Source organism: Sinocyclocheilus anshuiensis, unplaced genomic scaffold (genome assembly GCF_001515605.1).
Source record: "Sinocyclocheilus anshuiensis isolate Anshui unplaced genomic scaffold, SAMN03320099.WGS_v1.1 scaffold1430, whole genome shotgun sequence".
NCBI lineage: Eukaryota > Metazoa > Chordata > Actinopteri > Cypriniformes > Cyprinidae > Sinocyclocheilus > Sinocyclocheilus anshuiensis.
Window position 1 is genome coordinate 579755 of NW_015555721.1, and position 20507 is coordinate 600261.

Below are 20507 nucleotides of genomic sequence, written 5' to 3' on the forward strand. Positions count from 1 at the left end.
TGGTAGGAACCGAATCATCAATTTGGAAAAAAATTAACCTAATGAAAATTAAATTGATAAAAATTAATTTAAAAAAAGAAGAAGAAGAATAAATAAGCTTTCCATTGATGTATGGTTTGTTAGGATAGGACAAAATCTAAATATTGAGAAAATCGCCTTTAAAGTTGTCCAAATGAAGTTCTTAGCAATGCATATTACTAATCAAAAATTAAGTAAGTTATATATATACAGTAGGAAATTTACAAAATATCTTTATGGAACATGATCTTTACTTAATATCCTAATGATTTTTGGCATAAAAGAAAAATCGATAATTTTGACCCACACAATGTATTGTTAGGTATTGTTACAAATATACACGTGCTACTTATGACTGCTTTTGTGCTCCAGGGTCACATATTTAAAATACATTTATTTCATACTAAGTATCGTTCAAATATATTAACATACTAACTGACATATTGCTCAAGACTTACTGATATAAAAATTATAATTAAACATTATTTGGAGTACTACTTGTGCACAATGCACATTTCTTAATATTAAGACTAAAATGTTTTTTAATATCACTATTGATGAGGATTGTATGATTTTTGAATAATATCGCTCTTTAAATGCAATATATTTTAAGTGTTCCTGAAGTATACTTGCAATAGTTCCACTTTAGCACCATCAAATATACTTCAGTATATCTTTAGTTGGACCTCAGCACTACATCTGCACAATTAAAGTGCATTAAGCACAAAATTAGTTGTTCCAATTTAGCAGACTTTAAGTATACCAGTTTTGTATACCAACAGTACAAATAAATGTATTTCAAATACATTTTAGTATATTTATTTTTCACTAGGGTAAAGATGTTATTTTTTATTAACCACCAGATTGTGGGATATTACAAACAGTGAATGAAATATCTATGCTGCCATTAAAAATCGACCAGATGGAGACATCTTAGTAGACAGGATGTCATGTAAACATTGGGATTGGGACGCACCCTGATGACTCTGCCTGAAAAGACAGAAATTTTTAAGGTTTTAGACACAATCATATTGAAGGAAGCTCCACAGATAGTTTCTTGCTCTTAACAGGATTTGTTAACAATGGGACATTGTTTTGGGCTGGATTTTGGGACATATGGAATGGAATGGGATGGGTTTTGTGTGTCTCTGGGTGGCGTTTTGGCCAAAACAGCAAAAGGCAAACAGCGGTATTGGATGGGTGGAGTTGGGGAGGTAAAGTTATTGCAGTGGGCGGCTGGAGAACATGTGGCGTGTGCTACATTGGACCTAAAGAAACATCTGTTTTTTTGTGGTGGAAGCAGAGAGTGTACCCTTAAATGGCCATTAGACTGACAATAGCATTCCCTCTGAGTATTTCTGTGGCTTACAATATATAAAACCACACTGGCCAGAATGTTAGTTGATGTCCTGAGGGTGCTTTGCAGTGCAACCCCACCTCGTGCCAGAAGTCCAGCACACTTAAGAATGAGGATACAGCCAAGAGCAGTGATGGGACTTCAACTCTAATCTACATCTAGCCAGAACCATCAAGCACAAGAAACAAGAGATTAGTCATGGAGTTTCAGTGCATGTTCAAACTTATCAACTTTTTCATCTGAATGTTATATAGTATAAACACCAAAAGAGTCACATAGGCAGATATGAACCCAAACATGCTACACAATGAAACCAAATACCCAAAATGTATCAAATGTTGGAGCTCAAGAAAACTCCACAATTTTGAAAAGATGCCCTTTGGCTCTTTGCAGTACTGATAATGGACAAGAAGTCAGCGTAGTGGAATAGTTCTTCCAAAAATGTCAATTTTGTCATCAATTTCTTACCCTTATGCCTTTCCAAACCTGTTTGACTTTCTTTCTTCAGTGGTACGCAGAAAGATTCATCTTGAATAACGTGTTAGACATTTTTCCATTTAATGACACAAAAGCACCATAAAAATATAAAAATAAAAGCAGTTCCAAACTGACAGCTTTTGGTGTAAAACAGTCTTAAATTTAGGTCCATACACACTGTTTATCTTCCACTGTTAACCACTAGCTGTTAACCACTTCAACTGGATTGAATCAATGATTGAATGGGATCTGATTCATGAATTAATCATTCAAGTTTTGAGAACAGGATCGACCAACATTTGATTAGTTTTGGAAGAAATCTGACATTGTTAGCTCTTTCTCATTAAATAATAACTCCAATTTCTGTTGTAGCACGACTTCAAGACTTAGACATTTTTGTTTTGTCATTTTGTCACTTTCATTATATTGAAAAACAATGGTGTATGATGTAAAGCAGGGGTGCCCAACCCTGGTCCTGGAGATCTACTTTCCTGCAGAGTTTAGCTCCAACCCTGATCAAACACACCTGAACCAACTAATTAGGGTCTGAAGGAGCACTTGATAATTACAGACAGGTGTGTTTGATCAGGGTTGGAACTGAACTCTGCAGGACGGTAGATCTCCAGGACCAGGGTTGGGCACCCCTGATGTAAAGAAAGTCACACTAGTTTGAAGTGAGGGTGAGTAAAACATAAAATCCCAAACTATCCCTTTAAGGCAGGGGTGGGCAAACTTGGCCCTTCCAGGCCACTTTCCTTCAGAGGTTAGCTCCAACCCTAATGAAACACACTTTTCATTTCACAAAAGGATCTTTATAGTGGAAAAAGGTTCTTCATTAAAATGTTCTTCAAAAAGTTATTTTAAGAACTGTGCACTGAAAGGTTGTTTTGGGAACCCGGTTCTTCTATGACAGGGGTGGGCAAACTTGGCCCTCCCAGGCCACTTTCCTTCAGAGGTTAGCTCCAACCCTAATCAAACACACCTGAACCAGCTAATCATTGTCTTCAAGACTACTAGAAGGCTACAGGCAGGTGAGTCATATCAGGGTTGGATCAAATCTCTGCAGGAAAGTGGCCTGGAAGGGCCAAGTTTGCCCATCACTGCTTTAAGGTGTGTTGATGCTTGGAAAAAAACAGAACTGAAACACAATGAACATTCCCATTAAAAGGCTTTGGAAATACACACTCTTCAACAACAGGTTTTATTTTTTTAATTAAATATTTGAGATAGCTCCAAAAATAGACAAAGTACAAAGAGTAAAAGGTCATCTTAAAAAAAATGTGAATGTGTGCTCATTCGGACAGCACTAATTTACAGGTGAGCAGGGTGGTACTCTCAGGTATTCTCTAGAAGTGGAAACAAGCCTGAACAGCACCTGTTTATCCCTCTTTGTGGAGACAAGACCCCAACTTTAGCAGCCCAGACTACTGCCTCTGATCCACTCTATTTCAAACTGTTCAATTAAACATAAAACAAACAGACTGCCACTGCGTATTCCATTAAAGCAAAGCAGAGGCATAAAAATACATATGAATTTTGTATGACCGCAAATTAAGCTGATCTGAGATTCCCTGTCACCTCTCTAGAGAAATATCTTGTTTGCTGTTTGTTTGAGAGTCACGGGGGAGTACGATGAGCATATACTGCAGCATTTATAAAGAAGCTGAAGAGAAGAGGGTTGGGGGAATATGAAACTACAGCACAGAGAGTGCGTTAATAAGTACAAGAAAGCCTATTAGGCTCACAAAGCCTGTACAGAACATGTCTGAGTCATATTATATTTCATCCCAGCCCAACCACAAACGATATTCGTAATGCCAAAAATAAATATGCAAATAAATAAATACAAATTACTTACATTGCAAAATATGTTACATCATTATATTATGTATTTATTATGTATTACCAAGCAATGCTTAACTTTGTGCAGTCTGTGGTGTAAAAAGTTCGCATTGGCAATTAAAGAAAAAACACTTAAGCAAAACATGGTCAGGTCAAAGTGTCCGAATAATTTTTGATCCCAAATTTTTTTCAATTTTACTGGTAGTCCACTGTATGAAGAATGTTTGGGTATGATATGTCATAGTTTACTTTATTTTGCTATCCTCACTTACATAAGTGAACTATAGTGTCCTGCACCCACTATCTGAATAACTAACTGGTCTCTGAATAATTTTTGGTTTGACTGTATATCCTTCGGTTATTTTCACACTTAATTATGCCCATTAAAATGTATTTTACAAGTTTTTGTTATTTGGGTATGATATGTCATAGTTTACTTTATTTTGCTATCCTCACTTACATAAGTGAACTATAGTGTCCTGCACACACTAGTAAAAAAATATCAAAAACTATTTCTGGTGTCTGAATTTTTGGTTTGACTCTATATTTGTATAATTGTATTGTATTGACTGTATAATAAGAATAAGGTATTAAGAATCATTATTTGAAATAAAAATGATAAATATTACAAAAGTAAAATCTACAGAAGCATTATGGTTCTGACAGACATTTCTTTGTGAGACTTTTTGTCTTTTACTGTCACTTGGAAGTACATAAATGATGTGAACTTGGGACATTTTGAACTATGTTTAAAGGGATAGTTCACCCAAAAATGAAATTCTGTCATTAATTATTCACCCTCGTGTTGTTCGAAACCCGTAAGACCTTTGTTCATCTTCGGAACACAATTTAAGATATTTTTGATGAAATCTGAGGGCTCTCTGACCCTCCCATAGACAGCAAGGTAACTACCACATTCAAGGTCCAGAAAAGTACCAAGATGATCGACAAAGTAGTCCGTGTGACATCAGTGGTTCAACTTTAAAGTTACGAAGCTACGAGAATACTTTTTTTGCGCAAAGAAAACAAAAATAACGACTTTATTCCACATTTTCGTCTCTACTGCGTCACTTGTGGACGCGCGTTCACGACGCGAGCGTGTGGCAGCACTAACCCAGATCCGGCGTGGAATAAATGTGGAATAAAGTCGTTATTTTTGTTTTCTTTGCGCAAAAAAAGTATTCTCGTAGCTTCGTAACTTTAAAGTTGAACCACTGATGTCACACGGACTACTTTGTCGATCATCTTGGTACTTTTCTGGACCTTGAATGTGGTAGTTACCTTGCTGTCTATGGGAGGGTCAGAGAGCCCTCAGATTTCATCAAAAATATCTTAAATTGTGTTCCAAAGATGAACGAAGGTCTTACGGGTTTGGAACAACACGAGGGAGAGTAATTAATGACAGAATTGTCATTTTTGGGTGAACTAACCCTTTAAGGCAAGACACTACAGGCCATGCTTTGGTCAATTTTGATATTTTGGTCTATTTTGTTTCCATAGCATGTCTTCATTCAGAATAGTGGAAAGACAATTTGTTATACTTTTATCTATTTCATTCTATTTATCTACTTCATCTGTTTTCATTTATAGAGTTCAAGTTCAATACCTTTAATATTTTTAAATGCTGTTTTATTCCTATCTATATTTTGACGTTTTTTTTACAGAGGCGTTTGTTCACATAACATTCAACTGACTTATGAACCATTTCATTCCTAAAAACATTGACAGTCTTAATGTACTGTGAGTAATCAAATGAGGAAATACATTGGTATCTATTAGTTTAATTTTACAGTCCTCACCTGTGGTGTCTTGCCTTAAGAAAACCTTAACCTGCCCTAATTGGACTATTTGTGTAATACATTTCCTTGTATTCCATTTCATACCTCAAATACTTCCTCATCTAGCAGCCGCGTCCCAAAAACAACGACTCCGTCCGTGCTGACCGCAGGGCTGTCTCCACGCATCAATTCCAGCGTCTGCTCCTTCTTACAGTCCAGGTAGAGCGTAACAGACTTGCCCTCCACGCTGTAGGCTATCCGATGCCATCTGAGAAGGGATGCCAGCAAGGTTAATCAGTGTCAACAACAGCAGAGCTTTATCACAGAACTAACCCAGGGGTAAAAGTGATATTTACTGCTCTTCCAGGAGCATGGCTATTAGAGGTGGATTATGGGTCGCTTAAATGTGAAAGAACATTCTATAAATGGACACTGTGATGCTGTGGTACCATAGCCAGATCAGGAGTTGAAAAATTTATTTTTATTCTTCAAGAGCCACATTTTAAAACAGCTCTCTTCCTCCAACAATTATGCATGTTGGAATACGTCTACTAGTAATAATGTGTTAATGAATGCAAGGCATGATTCACAGTGCATAATATTGTGAATACTAATATTACCAACACTATTTGACAAAAAAAGGTTTCTACTTGTCTCTGTTTACACCTAGTAACAACAATCTCAGCTGATCTGATTAAAGATAAATAAATATTAGTCTAAACACAGTCCAAAATATTTTGTGATCAGATTACTCAAGCCATATTCAGAGGTAGTTTTAAGATCACTGTGTCTGTACTGCAAACACTAGTATGTTCTGATGGATCTTGAACAACAAATAATGACCGTTTATTCATGAATATGCATTACAGACACATTCTTATCTGGTCAAATTTGCAAATTTATCTCAGCAGATCACATAAAATCTGACCACGCATGATGAATATTAATACCTGTTGTAAAAATACGGGTCTTTGAATATTTGGTACTCACTCGGTCTCCATTTAATACATACAGCTAACCACTTTTTCACTTTTCTTTGATTATTTCTGATTCCTGTTTAAATTTATTAATCCGTGTTCCTGGTCTTACTCTGAAAAATTCATGAAAACGTAATAACATTCTCTTCCTCTAGAACGATTTTCCTCTTCCGCTGACATCACCAAGGCCACATTGCCTTAATGTTTACCAATAACCAATATACTGTTAGCTATATTAGCTATTCAGGTATTTATCAGGCAATATCACATTTAGTCTGAATAAAAATCCTGTTTCGCTATGAAATACATCAGATTATAGAAGTAAAATGGGTTGTGAATGTCAAATATTATCGGTTACAAACAAAGAAAACTTCAGAGCACTTCAGGGCTACTAGGAATGCATTAAAACACTAACTTCCCGTCAGCCAGATTGATTTTCTTAAAAATGGGGTAGAGATCTGGAGCTGGCTGGCCTTGGTGGTCTTCATAGAGGAATACAGGCGATCGGCCAAGCTCCAGCCCCAGCTGTTGGACTCCCTGCTCATCATACAAAGACACCAGGAAGAATTGAGAGTTCTTCTTAGCCTTGACCGTGGTAATCAGAGAGAAGTTCTCAGGGAAAGCAGAATCTATAAAGAAAACAGCAAAGCATTGTTCACATTTAACACAATGCCTGTAGAATTTGCGCTTCAGAAAAATCCTATGGCCTCAAATGCTTGTAGGGTTGCGAAAATACGTTTCAAAGAGTCCATACCTGGAAAGAACTGTTTAGTTGGGGCACTGAGTTGAATCTTTTTGTCGATCCTGTAAGCCATGTCTGTTTCTGATGTGTCCTTTCTTTCGGTACACAGGCCAGCCTCCACTGACACTCCCTCCATGTCTTCAGACAGCTCCAGTACCCGTAATACATCGATCAGATTAGCTGTAGGCAAAAGAGAAAACATTTTAAGTTTCATTTGCAGGCTGCCATGAACAGACTACTTCGTAAAAAAAAAAACACACTTTAGTATCCTAAAAAGAAAAAAAAACTTATCTTAGTTGAAGGCACTTGTTTGATGGAGGTGCTTATTTGGGTATTAACAGTGCAGAATGTTAATTTCATAACATCTGAATTGATATCTGTTAATTTGACATGGTGACAAATCCAATAAAAGAAACTTGAAAGAGTATTTATTATGGAAATAATATACTTTTTAATCGAATATACTTAAGTGCAAACTGAATGTAATGTTTTCAGGGACTTAACTGCAAGGTCATTCCAATTCCAAATGTATTAAAGTTTACATTTATTTTAAATGCAATTAGCTGAACTTAAGAGTGCTTTTTTAACCACTTAAGTAGGACTTAAGTACATGTGTACATGTAATTTCATAATTACCTGTTGCCATTGAATTATGGTTAAAGTGTACTGCAGTGTACAGTACTTTAATGTCATTCATTATTACTGCAATCTGTGTCATATTTGTACATAATATGTATGTACTGTAATCACACCTTTGTAATGATGAAGTGACAATTTAGTACATTTAAAATATATTACGACTATAAAGCACTTTAGATGTGCTTCAATATGTTAATCAACACATCAAAATATGTGCTGACTATTAAAATCATGCCAAAAGATTAAAACAATGATTTAAAATGTATGTTAAAGTAAACCTTTAAAAAATTTTGAATTTGACAATATTGCAAAGTGCAGTTAAGTCTTACATACATAGTCATGAAAGTATATTCTCTGTAAGTACACTTAAACAGTCTTTTATTTCATTAATATTCGATTATCTGCAAGTACAGTTTTCTAAAAATATATTTTTAAAATCTGAAGTATAATACAAGTGCACAGTCAATACTATTAAGTATTGAAAAGAGTATGATTGGGCTAAAGAACTGTGGTGCTTGGCAAAAAAAGTTCTGGAAAGTCTATTCGATGTTGCATGTATCGAAATGATACTAGTTAGGAACACTATGAGGAATGTAAAGCACAAGACTAGAGCCTGATGGCCCTGCAGCTGTATTATTCACTAAGCTAATCCCCTTTGGGTCACGGCATGATCGAACAACAAGCTGAGAGTTTGGCTGCCGTTAGTTTGCTGATTTGCAGCCAACTCAAAGTGTGTCGATCTACTTGGAAGCTTCAAGATGCAGTCACATTCAAATCAAGGCCACAGCTGGTTATGGATGGGGTGTCATTATGGGATAGAGCTATGACACACAGTCTAGCCTGAGATAGTTAAACACATACCTGACAGGTGACACCTGTCAGCGCCTCTTTTAAAAATGTCTCCACGACTTCCACTATCTAATGTTTACGATCACTTGAAATGTATTTACAGGAAAGTTGTAAGAAAACACTTTATAGCATTTAGAAACTGCTGTTGATGTTTTATTGAATTACAGTTTTAATGATTCTCTAACTGCACAGGTTAATCTAATGAAGCTAACCGGGGGGTTTCTTTTGACTAACCTACACCTACACCTTTGGCATGTGTGTCAGCTGAAACAAGGATCCTAAATTTAAATTGCCCTCCTGTTTCCATGGCGCTCCTTTCTCTCCTCTGTTAATTAAACATGTGGGAAGAGCTTGTCCATGCCAACCAACTACCTGCCTGAAAAAAGTATTCCATTTTATATCATTATTTATTTGTTTAGCAGATGCCTTTATATTGGGCTGGCTCAAAGCATGGCAACAGACTAGTAAAAAGGCAGTGCTAAAATCTGGCCGAGACTCAAACACAATGGAAAACATCAGGTACTCATTTAACGGTACTTCAGACAGGGTTGTGTCAATATGTTGTGCCATATATTTCATTTCACAGACACAGTAAATGAAGTTTTCGGCTCACTGCCCATTGTCTCATAAACACGCATAAACGCGCCACCCAACTCAGCCACATCTGTTCTGGTTTAAGTCCATCAGTCTGAGGTGAAATGTATTTGACAGTTCAGTAAATCTGTCTGTGTAACTAAGTGGGATATGGATGATTGGAAAAATACAGCCACTTGAGAGAGTGTATTGTATGTACACATTCAATTGTAGACGCATACACATAAGTGCATGAAAAAAAAGGTCAGTAAGTCAGTGGTGTTTATATGTCTGAGCACTGAGCAGCCATGTAATCTGCATCAGAATAGGCCCAATTATCACAGGACTCTGACTAGACATCTCAACCAAAACCATAATTCTGACTGCTGTCTAATCCAAAACCAGTCAATTGTGAAGTCTAACAAAACAAGGAATTGCCCCTGACAATGCCTTTGAAATATATATGTACACAACCGTTCAAAAGGTTGAGGTCAGTAAGATTTCTTTTTTGAAAGAAACTAATGCTTTTTTTAGTATTAAAACATTCCAAAAAAACATATTAAGCATCACAATTTTTTTCAACATTGATAATAATAATAACGCTTCTTGGGTAGCAAATCAGCATATTAGAATTATTTCTGAAGGATCATGTGACACTGAAGACTGAAGTAATGATGCTGAAAATTCAGCTTTGCATCACAGGAATAAATTACATTTTAAAATATATTATAATAGAAAACAGTTATTTTAAATTGTAATCATATTTGACAATATTACTGTTTTTACTGTATTTTTATCAAAAAAATGTAGACTTGGTGAGCATAATAGACTCTTTTCAAAAGCATTACAAAGTCTAACCGACCCCAAACTTTTGAACAGTTTTCACACCGTTTTTGTCACGAATTCGGTCCATGGACTTCCGTTTATTCACCACCAGAGGTCACCCTTTCCATTACATTGACTCTCGCACAACACAAACTGTTGCATAGCACCCCGGACTACATATCCCATCATTCTTTGCACGATTTGCACACTGCACTGATTGCACTCATTGCACACAGCTGTTTCTAATCACCTCACTCACTATATAACACCCACTCTAACCACCTTTCTCTGCTGAGTATTGTTTAGCCCGTACCCCATTCCGAGTCCCATTCCGAGTCTCTGAGTTTTCCTTGTTTTGCCTTGCCTTGCCTGTTTTCGCGGTTTCTGATCTTTGCCTGTTTTCCTGGATTTTTCCCTCTCGTCTCACCCCTGTGATTCTGTCTGCCGATCGGTGACCTACGCTAGCCCTGGGACTATTCTTGTGTTTTGCCCGCCATATACCTGTTTGCCATTGTTTGACCCTGCCTGTTTACCACGTCTCTTTAATAAAGCCTGCAGATGGATCCACACGTCTCACGTCTCGTCAGCCCTGTTACAGTTTTCTTCTTTAAAAATGTTTTTTGTACTTGTGTATTATTTTAAAATCCTGCAATTTGACATATAAATTTCAAAATTAAATATTCCATGTAGTTTCTCATTTAATACATTAAAAACTGTACACATAAAATAATACAATTATAAAAATGTTGCTTACAATACTTTTAGATGATGTATAGTGTTTCAAATTGCAGTATCACAATTTGAAACGTCATGTCAACCCACTAATAGTTAAGATAATACCTTGTGCTCAAAGTGACAGTATAACTTGTTTACCAAATACTTTGAATGAAATTCTAGAGGGAATGGGTAAATCAGTGCGCTGTTAAATATCTGCCCTCTGACCTCAGAGAAATTCACATGACAGTAATAACAGTGGCCTAATGATCTGAGGACAGGAGGAGAAATGCCTCCTCTGAGTGAGAATTCTTTCAGCACATTCCCAAGATACCCAGCTCATAGTGAACATGTTCTTGAATGCTCTCAAAACAAAGCATCCCAGACACAGACCGTCATGTTACTTCTTAAGGAAATGCTAATTAAAGATGCATCAACATTTATGACATTAAACCAATAATATTTCAAACCAACTGAAATATTCAGTGAAGTACAGTACGTAGGAATACCAATTATTGAAATATTGCATGGGAAATTAGGCTATTATGCCTACAAATAACCTTAAATGGTCACAAAGTCAATGCATTTACAAGAGCATAAGTAGTAGGATAGGAACTGAAAAAACATGCCCAAAATAATTCCTGTTTAACAAATCCTTTACAAAATAGGCCCTTCTCTACTGAGATCTCCTGAGGTCTAGGGAATGTTCCTCCCCCAGCATCATGAAGGGGCCTGGGGCAGGTGGCTGGACGCCATGTTGGATATCCGGAGCAAGTCCAGAAGCAACATGCTGATGCTCTGTATATTCGCCAAGAGCCAAACCTGAGCCAAGTCTACAAATCACATTCATCAGAGGCTGTGAAACCCAAGGCGGTGCTACCTGTCTGTTTTATTCACCTGTACGCTTCGCCAAGTGCTGCTCTCACAGATCTACCTGTAGCTATGTCACCTACACCTGTCTGGGACTGGGTGCAGCCATCTGGCATATCCCCCCAAAATGCTTCGTCTGGGGGGATTATCCAGTGGAGGCGGCTTTCCAGCATCACCTCAAATAACTGCTGAATGAATTCAAGATTTATGTGAGTTGCAAATTACTTAGAATGCTTGATGAGTGAACCTACTCACCCCATAAACACATTTATGTGTGTATCTAGCACTTTGGACTAAAAGAATAGTTCACCCAAACCTGTATGAATTTTTTTCTTCTGCTGAACACAAAAGGAGATATTTTAAAGAATGTGGGTTACCAAACAGATTCTGGTCCCACTGACTTCCATAGTATGGGGGAAATTATACTGTGGAAGTTAATGGGGACCTTCAAAATATCTTCTTTTGTGTCCAGCAGAAGAAAGAAATTCATAGAGGTTTGGAACAACATGAGGGTGTAAATGATGACAGAATTTTCATTTTTTCTGTGAACTATCCCACTTAAAGGGTTAGTTCACCCAAAAATGAAAACTCTGTCATTAATTACTCACCCTCGTGTTGTTCGAAACCCGTAAGACCTTCGTTCATCTTCGGAACACAATTTAAGATATTTTTGATTAAATCTGAGGGCTCTCTGACCCTCCCATAGACAGCAAGGTAACTACCAGTGTTGGGGAAAGTTACTTTTAAAAGTAATGCATTACAATATTGCGTTACTCCATAAAAAAGTAACTAATTACATTACTTAGTTACTTTTTATGGAAAGTAATGCGTTATGTTACTTTTGTGATCGACAAAGTAGTCCGTATGACATCAGTGGTTCAACTGTAAAGTTATGAAGCAACGAGAATACTTTTTTGCGCAAAGAAAACAAAAATAACGACTTTATTCCACATTTTCGTCTCTACTGCGTCACTTGTGGCGCAGTAATATCGCGCAGTATCATCGTGCGTTCACGACAGTATCATGATGCGAGCGTGTGGCGGCGCTGACCCAGATCCGGCGTAATGATGTCATCACGCCGGATCTGGGTCAGCGCCGGCGCCGCCACACACTCACGTCATGGTAATGTCGTGAACACGTGTCCAAAGTGACGCAGTAGAGATGAAAATGTGGAATAAAGTCGTTATTTTTGTTTTCTTTGTGCAAAAAAAAGTAATCTCGTAGCTTCGTAACTTTGCAGTGAATTTTCATTTTTGGGTGAACTAACCCTTTAAGTTGGTCAAAAAAATCACTCTAAATTTTAGCCAGTTGTGTTTAATCTAAATTTAAATTATAATACATTTTCATTTAATTGCAGTTAACATGCAGTTATGTGTCTAAAACATTACATTCAGTTCACACTTAATTATATTATTGTATACTAAAGTGTTCTTCTTTTTCACAAGGGTATCACTCTCTCATGAGTTTGTCACATTACATCCCTCTTAGTCTTCCCCTACGCAGGGGGCTTCCAAAAGAGGTCAGAAAAACAAAACCATGAACCAACTCAAACACTACAAATACTATTTTTAGTATATCATATGATTACTTTTCCAGTCTATCCAATTAAACTCTGAATGAACCAGTGAAGTGCTTTGGTTAAAGTCTATTAAAACATTATGTTACTGATCTCATGTTTGCACAATATGTACTAAATTCTGCAACATGATTCATTGTGGTTTATACTGGCTGTCTGCACTCGCCATGAACATCCTTTGAGCATCAACCTTGTGTTCCTGCCGTCTCTGCAGTTCACATATTGTCCCGCGTCTTTATTTACTGAAAGCAGCGCACTTGGGATAGAAGTCTTGGCTAAATTATTAGCTGTAAAATAAACTATAATTTGCGGGAACTCCCTTTAGTGTTCATCAGTCAGTATATATCCTCCCACACTGACTCAAGACCACAGGAATATTTACCACACCATGAGAAAGACTCCAGCGGTCTGGAGTTTCTCTCCACAGCTTTTTAAAACATAATACCACAAACTGATATATTTACTTATTATGAAACTTACTATGAAACACTACTGTAATTTTACATACTACTGGAGTCACATAGATATAAGTACTAAATCTGTGAAAAACAACATGTAAGACCCTTCTTAGGCTGGATATAACTGAATTACTGGTCGTGACCCCTGACCTTAAGGGGCCTGGAGCCAACCCCTATAGACAGCAGAAGCAATGAAGCGAGGAAAGATGGGACAATGCAGCTCAGACACGTCCAAAGGCACTCCAGAAACGCTATCCCAGCTTACGCCCCCTCAGCCATGGTCACCCTTACGAAAAAGAAGTTTATTCAAGTGTGCTATTAGTATACTTCTTTTAAACTAAAAATAGGAAAGTATACTTTTAGTCTACGTTTTATGTACTTCTCAGAAATGGGCTTTATGTACTTCTCAGAAATATACTTAAAATGACATTTAAGTATAATAAACTTGAAGTATACTACTTTTTGGTAAGGGCAATCTCTAGTAACTCACACTTTAACACTCGTTCCACATTAGACAAGCAAAAAACACAAGTTCAAATCTCAAATTTCCTTCTGTGTGGTGTCGGATCCTATTTCACCTTGTTTGTCTTGCATCAAACATTTTCATTTGTTCATACTTTTCCAAGAAAGCGTAGGATGGTGGTTATATGCGTGGAAGTAATCAACTAAGATTTTCCCAATGGAATGAAGCAGATGGACGAACTGCTCTACAAAAATTTTGAGAGCTTGGAGCATAAACATGATTGAGATTTGAGTCTGGGTCTGTTTCATGTTATCGCTAATGTTTGGAAGTCGTTCAGAATGGTGGCTGGATGCTGTTAGAAAAACCTGCCCCACCGCAGCAGCGAACTCTTTCCCTCTAGGAGTCACGCTCCACTAAACCCACAGTTTGGACGGAACAAGATTGTTTAATACCATCCCCATCTCGCTCAACATGCAACCAGATTCCCAGCTGAAAATAAAGAAACTACGACTTCTCAGTTGCAGAATCGTCCATTTCTCTAGTGTGTTGAGAGTTTGATGGCAGTGGGAACAGTATGTGGGTTTAGAGACGGTGCTGTGGCGCACTGTGGGATACTGTATCCAGCGTACTTAGAGTCTGGGAACTGCTGAGTGGACGGCACTATTGTGCCAGGGAGCTGAGCATCATTACACTTCAGTTTCACATTCCTTTCCCTGTAAAGTTTGTTTTGTGATATTTGCTCACTGTTAGACATCCAGCAAGGCCCACTGTAAGTGGGTCCACAAAGGAAACACCTGCATCTCTCGGTCTCTCACTGAACACTGCTGTCCCCCACCCCAATATACAAATTAAACGCACAAACCCTCCCAGTCTAAGACAGACCAGACAGAACTTTACATTACGCAACTACTGAGCTTTAAATAATGTACGGCAACTGTAAGTAAAGGTGACCTTTATTATTGTTTTGCAAATTTTCATAGGCGAAATCCAATCTGAAATTCCTTGTAATGGTGTAAAGTCCCAAACACAGAATTCGCAGTGGAAAAAAAGAATTTGCAGTGGTTTGAAAGTGACATTGTAGTACTCTCGTGAATGATGGTGGAGACTGACTGGAAGAGAAGAAATTGTTGAATAACGTCGTTATTTTTGTTTTCTTTGCACACAAAAAGTATTCTTGTAGCTTCATAAAATTACGGTTGAACCACTGATGTCACATGGACTATTTTAATGATGTCCTTACTACCTTTCTGGCCATTGAACGTGGTAGTTGCGTTGCTGTCTATGGGAGGGTCCAAAAGCTCTCGGATTTCATCAAAAATATCTTAAATTGTGTTCCGAAGATGAACGAAGGTCTTATGGGTTTGGAACGACATGAGGGCGAGTAATTAATGACAGAATTTTCATTTTTAGGTGAACTATCCCTTTAAGTCATTAATAGGTTGATTTTCAATATAAACTGTGGTTGTGTGGTGTTTTCAATATTGCTTTTGTTTGAGTGGCTCAACATTGACCAATGGTGTGATTCAGGTCGGGGCAATATGTTTGACCGGACGTCAAACATGTAAGACAGGAGACTGAAGTGTTCGGGAATTTTTGCAGCTCCCCTTGCTGTCACTGATTGTGCAGAAATCTTTGATTATCTACTTGATCTATGATAGGCCAATGACAATCGCTTTGATTGCAGTCTTTGCTCATCTAATGGAAATGTGAAAAAATGTCACAATTTCAGAATCAGATCAAACAGGGTACAACTACTGTCGCTTAAAAGTGTGGAAATGTTTTTGTCTTTGTCCAAACAACCAATTGCAGGTTACTTTACTCTAGAACAAGGGTGTCCAATCCTGCTCTTGGAGGACCAGCAAAGTTTTGTCCTGCAAAGTTTAGCTACAACTAGCTCCAACACTTTCCAGGAAGTTTCTAGTGAGTCTGAAGACCTTGATTAGCTGATTCAGATGTGTTATTTGGGGTTGGATCTAAACCTTGCAGGACAGTGGCCCTCCAGGAACAGGTTTGGACAACCCGGCTCTAGAATGAGTATTAAGTGGGCTAGCCTGTAAATTTTACCATTGTTTATAGAATTTTTTCTGATTTGAAATATGTTATTCAAGAATAACCTTGACCAACAGTCTTCCCCCATTCAAACAGAGAGGAACTGCACTTGAATGACTAGAAATAGTTTCCTGGGTAGTTACAAATATGGCCCCAGAGTAACTAACTTGGGTACTTTGGTGGAAAGTTGTTTACATGGGTATCATAATGTAAATGAGGACCTCACTCCTCTTACAGGATCAGGCCTTTAATGCAAAATACAGTATATAGCTACATAGAAATGAGGATGGTGCTCTGCTTCTGTGAGCCAGATGTTTGTATTGTTTCTGGATGGAGGACACATTTTGCACAGCAGCACTGATGGCCCAAGTTCCTCAGCAGCAGGGAGGCATGTCTGTTTAGAGAAAGAAAGGGCTCTTTTGAGTGGAATCTCCCATCCTCATTGGCATCTTGTCTTTAAATGTTCATATCCATACTGTTTCATGTATTTGTTTGTTCAGTGGGATCAAAAAGAACATGCATGGCTCTACTGCAGGAGTTCCCAAACAGGCCATGTGAAAGGTGAGGATCAGGGGCGGCAGAGCGGGAGGCAGAAATAGTCCTCCCAGAGCCTTAGAACTCAAGGCCTTTGAAGAGGATGGGCCAAATAGACTGGATATACATATGGGGAGCAAGAGGGACAGAAGAATCCCAAACAGAAAAAATGCCTTTGTTCTCCATGTCAGACATGACAACACACTGTGGCTACAAAGTCCTGCAGTTTAAACACATGAAACTAATGCCAGACTTTCTCGGGGCGATCATGCAAATACCCGACAGCTGACTCAACTAACCACATCCTGCTCCGTCATATCAGAATCCACTGCTGCATCAGACAGGAGTGATACCACTGCGACTGCATCTGTGACTACATCTCTGCAGATGCCCTTCATACTGAAATGAAGTCTGACTTCTCTGACCTGATCAACTTATACAAGGAATTCATTGCAATTATAAAATCTACTAATTTATCAGTGTCCTTAATGGCATCAGCACTCAAGCTACATTATGAAACTTGATGATCTTGTTTTCCAGCATCTTGAGCTTTAGTGAAAGCAAGAACATCTGACTGTCTGAGCAAGGAGCCATATGATCAAATGTCACTTTGTTTAGTGATATAAAAATAAGAAATATATCTTACATCATAATGTTTCTTTGATTCAATTTTGAAAATTCTAAAATATAATTTGGAGGTTTACAGGCTGCTTACAGTAGATGCCATTTATCATTGAGATTCTATTATAGTTTTTATTAATATTTTGAACCAGAATTTACGTTTATATTTTTCATTATCATTTTAGCTACATTTTTTATTAATTTTGTTGTGTTTTGTGTTCATTTTAGTATTTCTTTTTATGTGTCAGTTTTTATAATTTTTTATTTCAACTTTAATTTGAGTTATTTTAGTACATAAAGTTAAACTACATTAACATGAGGTATGTTGCATTGGCAAATAGCCAAATAAAAAGTTGTATAATATTTTTATCTAAGTTAACATTTATTAAAAAAAAAAATATTTTAATTTTAGTTTCAGTTTTAGTTTACTATAATAACCTTGCATTTCCCCAATGCTCAGAAAAAAGCAGCGATTATATGCACTTTATATATAATCACTATAAACATGCCACTGACCTTTTCACATTAAACATAATAGCAGCATGAGTAGGTAATGCATTCGTTTAATACTTTTCATGCTTGTCACATACAGAAAAGTCCAACATTATAGTTGTATAATAAATTAACTGTGTTGGGTACACTAATACTGCTGATATCAAAACAAGTTTTCAATTGAAACTGCCCACATCTGCAGTCTGCTCTGGGTTATGGTGTTGACATATATACTACATTTGTACAATAGCAGATTTGGCTAACTGCCCAAGAGGAATTTTAATCTAGTGGAGTAGGTCAGCAAGCACTCATTCACCTATGTCTCAAGCAAACGTTAAACTGTTTCACAGCAAACCGACACGAGTCACGAGCAAACTCAAACATGACATGACAGTCTGCTGGAGAATTTCCTTCCTTGACTATTCCAGCTATGGAAGTCAGGTAACTACACCTGATCAATGATTTTAACCTAATAGGGCATACTAAAGACAAAAGAGTAGTGAAAGCAATTAAAATGGGTATAACAGAAAAACTAGAAGTGTTGTGAATTGTAACACCATCAGTTTAAGCTATTAGAGGGGGTGAAATCACTGTCACACATGACCACCACTCTCCTGAGGTGACAACTAATGAATTACTTTGTTCAAGGTAATGTATGTTAAATGACAGAACTATATCATTTGAATCAGCAAGTTTGTGTAGGCTATTTACTGTACAATATAACCAAAATCGGTTAAAAAAAAAGGAAAGGAGGGTTGTAACAATCCCCAATGTATTTCTACTGGAAAGTTTGAGCAGATATAGACCTACATTTCACAAAATGAAGAGACTGAGCAACAAACAAACTGTTCACATGAAAAGAGGGTGGGGTTAAGTAGGGTCGTGATGGGGATGGCAAACATTTTTAAACATGTACATTTGATAATCACAAAAAAATCGATTCGCCAAAAACTCCCAAACTCAGTTCAAAAAAGAAAGTTTCATTTTAAGAAAAAGACTTGAAAAACGATTCGAAAACTATAGAAATAGTTTTGCTGTTGCCTAATCTATGTTTAAACACTAAAGACAGCTGCAATGCACCGAATAAATAACGGAAAAATAAACATGCAGTCTAAACTTAGGTAGAGTGATTTGGAAACTTAGTGGCTGTCAGTCATCCTCAAACTCAATGAACAAGTTTAAACCGGCGGAACATAGCCTATTCAACATTTATCTCAAGCTTCCCCCACATCAATAAAAGCTCGTTATAAAATGATTAAGGTAAACAAAAAAACTCCAAGTGAAACACGACACGCCCGCAGATCGTAACAAAACATTTTGAGCAAAACTAAAACAAAGGTTATTGACTATTGAAGCCTCATCTGTAACAAGTGCATAGGAAATAAATATGTGGTTTCAAATTATGAAAGCATATTTGATTGAGAACAAAAAGCACTGTTAAAAACGATTGTTTTACGTTTAAATTTAGGCTACTTTACCTGCATGCGTCGTTGTGGTGCACATAGAGAGAAGCAGCGGCACTATCGCGCAGACCGCAGTCTCCTTCAGCCGCCTCATGCTCAGGACGCGTTACCTCCACTCGAGCGCTTTATCACACAACCAGCAGATTACGACTGAGAAAACCCAGAAGCCATAAGCGTAAGAGAGAGAGGCAAGTGCTGCTGCGGTCTGTAGCTGCACAAGATGGAGAGGCTTTTTTTCTCTGAGTATCCTCCTCTCCTCCAAGACCGCTAAGCTCTGTCCCTCTCATTCAGTTTCTGCCTCCTTTCACTCCTTTCCAAACTTTCTACCCCGTCCCCTCCTCCTCTCCCTCCAATGATGCGTTTATCTCCAGACTCCGGTGCTAAACGGTGCCTCCAGAGGACACGTGTCAGAATTTGGATGTGTTGTGACGTTGCTGTAATGTATAGGCCTATATAATGTAGCCTGTAAAATGCATAGAGAGAGTACATTATAAACTAGCCTAAACTGATTTACTGGTCTAAGGCTGGCCTGAGGACTAGTTTTGGGCACTTTTCAGGTATTCAGAATTAGAGACATTCTTAAAACCAGCCTAAGCAAGCTAAGATCAATATGTAGGCCTACTCAAAATGTATGTATACAGTGGTGGCCAAAACGATTAGAAAACTAGTATTTTCAGTAGCTACAAAATGGTTTTAAGTCAGTTATTTCTATCTTTTGCTGTCAGTAGGAAATATCAGTTTACATTTGCAAGCATTCAGTTTGCCATTATTTGTAATAATCCAGTGAGATTTTTGTTTGCACAAGGACTCTGACAACAGCCAGTGCTCCACACAGAGATCTGATCTCACCATCATGCAGTCTGTCTGGAATACATGAAGAAAGAGAACAAACTGAGACAGACTCAATCCAGAAGAACTGTGGCAAAGTCTCCAAGATGCTTCAAGAAACCTACCTGCAAAGCTACCTGAAAAACTATGCTCAAGTGCACTGAGGGCAAAAGCTGCTTTAAACACGAAGGATGCTCACACCAAATATTGAATTTAGTTAATAGAAGTTAATTGATAAAGAAAATCTATTCATGACATTATCCTCATTTTACAGCATTTTTACACAAGTGCCTAAAACTTTTAACAGTACTGTAGCTTTGCAGGTAGGTTTCTTGAAGCATCTTGGAGATGTTGCCACAGTT

The 20507-nt window shown here is 37.5% G+C and overlaps 1 protein-coding gene across 1 annotated transcript in view; it reads right to left on the minus strand.

Moving 5' to 3' along the window:
- Positions 1–19578, minus strand: part of LOC107672483 (collagen alpha-1(XI) chain-like) — a 56598-nt gene extending 37020 nt beyond the window's left edge. The window contains exons 1-4 of the mRNA XM_016465693.1: positions 19333–19578; positions 7204–7371; positions 6865–7078; positions 5578–5740 (exon numbers count right to left, since the gene is read on the minus strand). Coding sequence (XP_016321179.1) covers positions 5578–5740; positions 6865–7078; positions 7204–7371; positions 19333–19411 — 624 coding nt within the window. The 5' untranslated portion in view covers positions 19412–19578. The remainder of the gene's footprint in view (positions 1–5577; positions 5741–6864; positions 7079–7203; positions 7372–19332) is intronic.
- Positions 19579–20507: the final 929 nt, after the last annotated feature.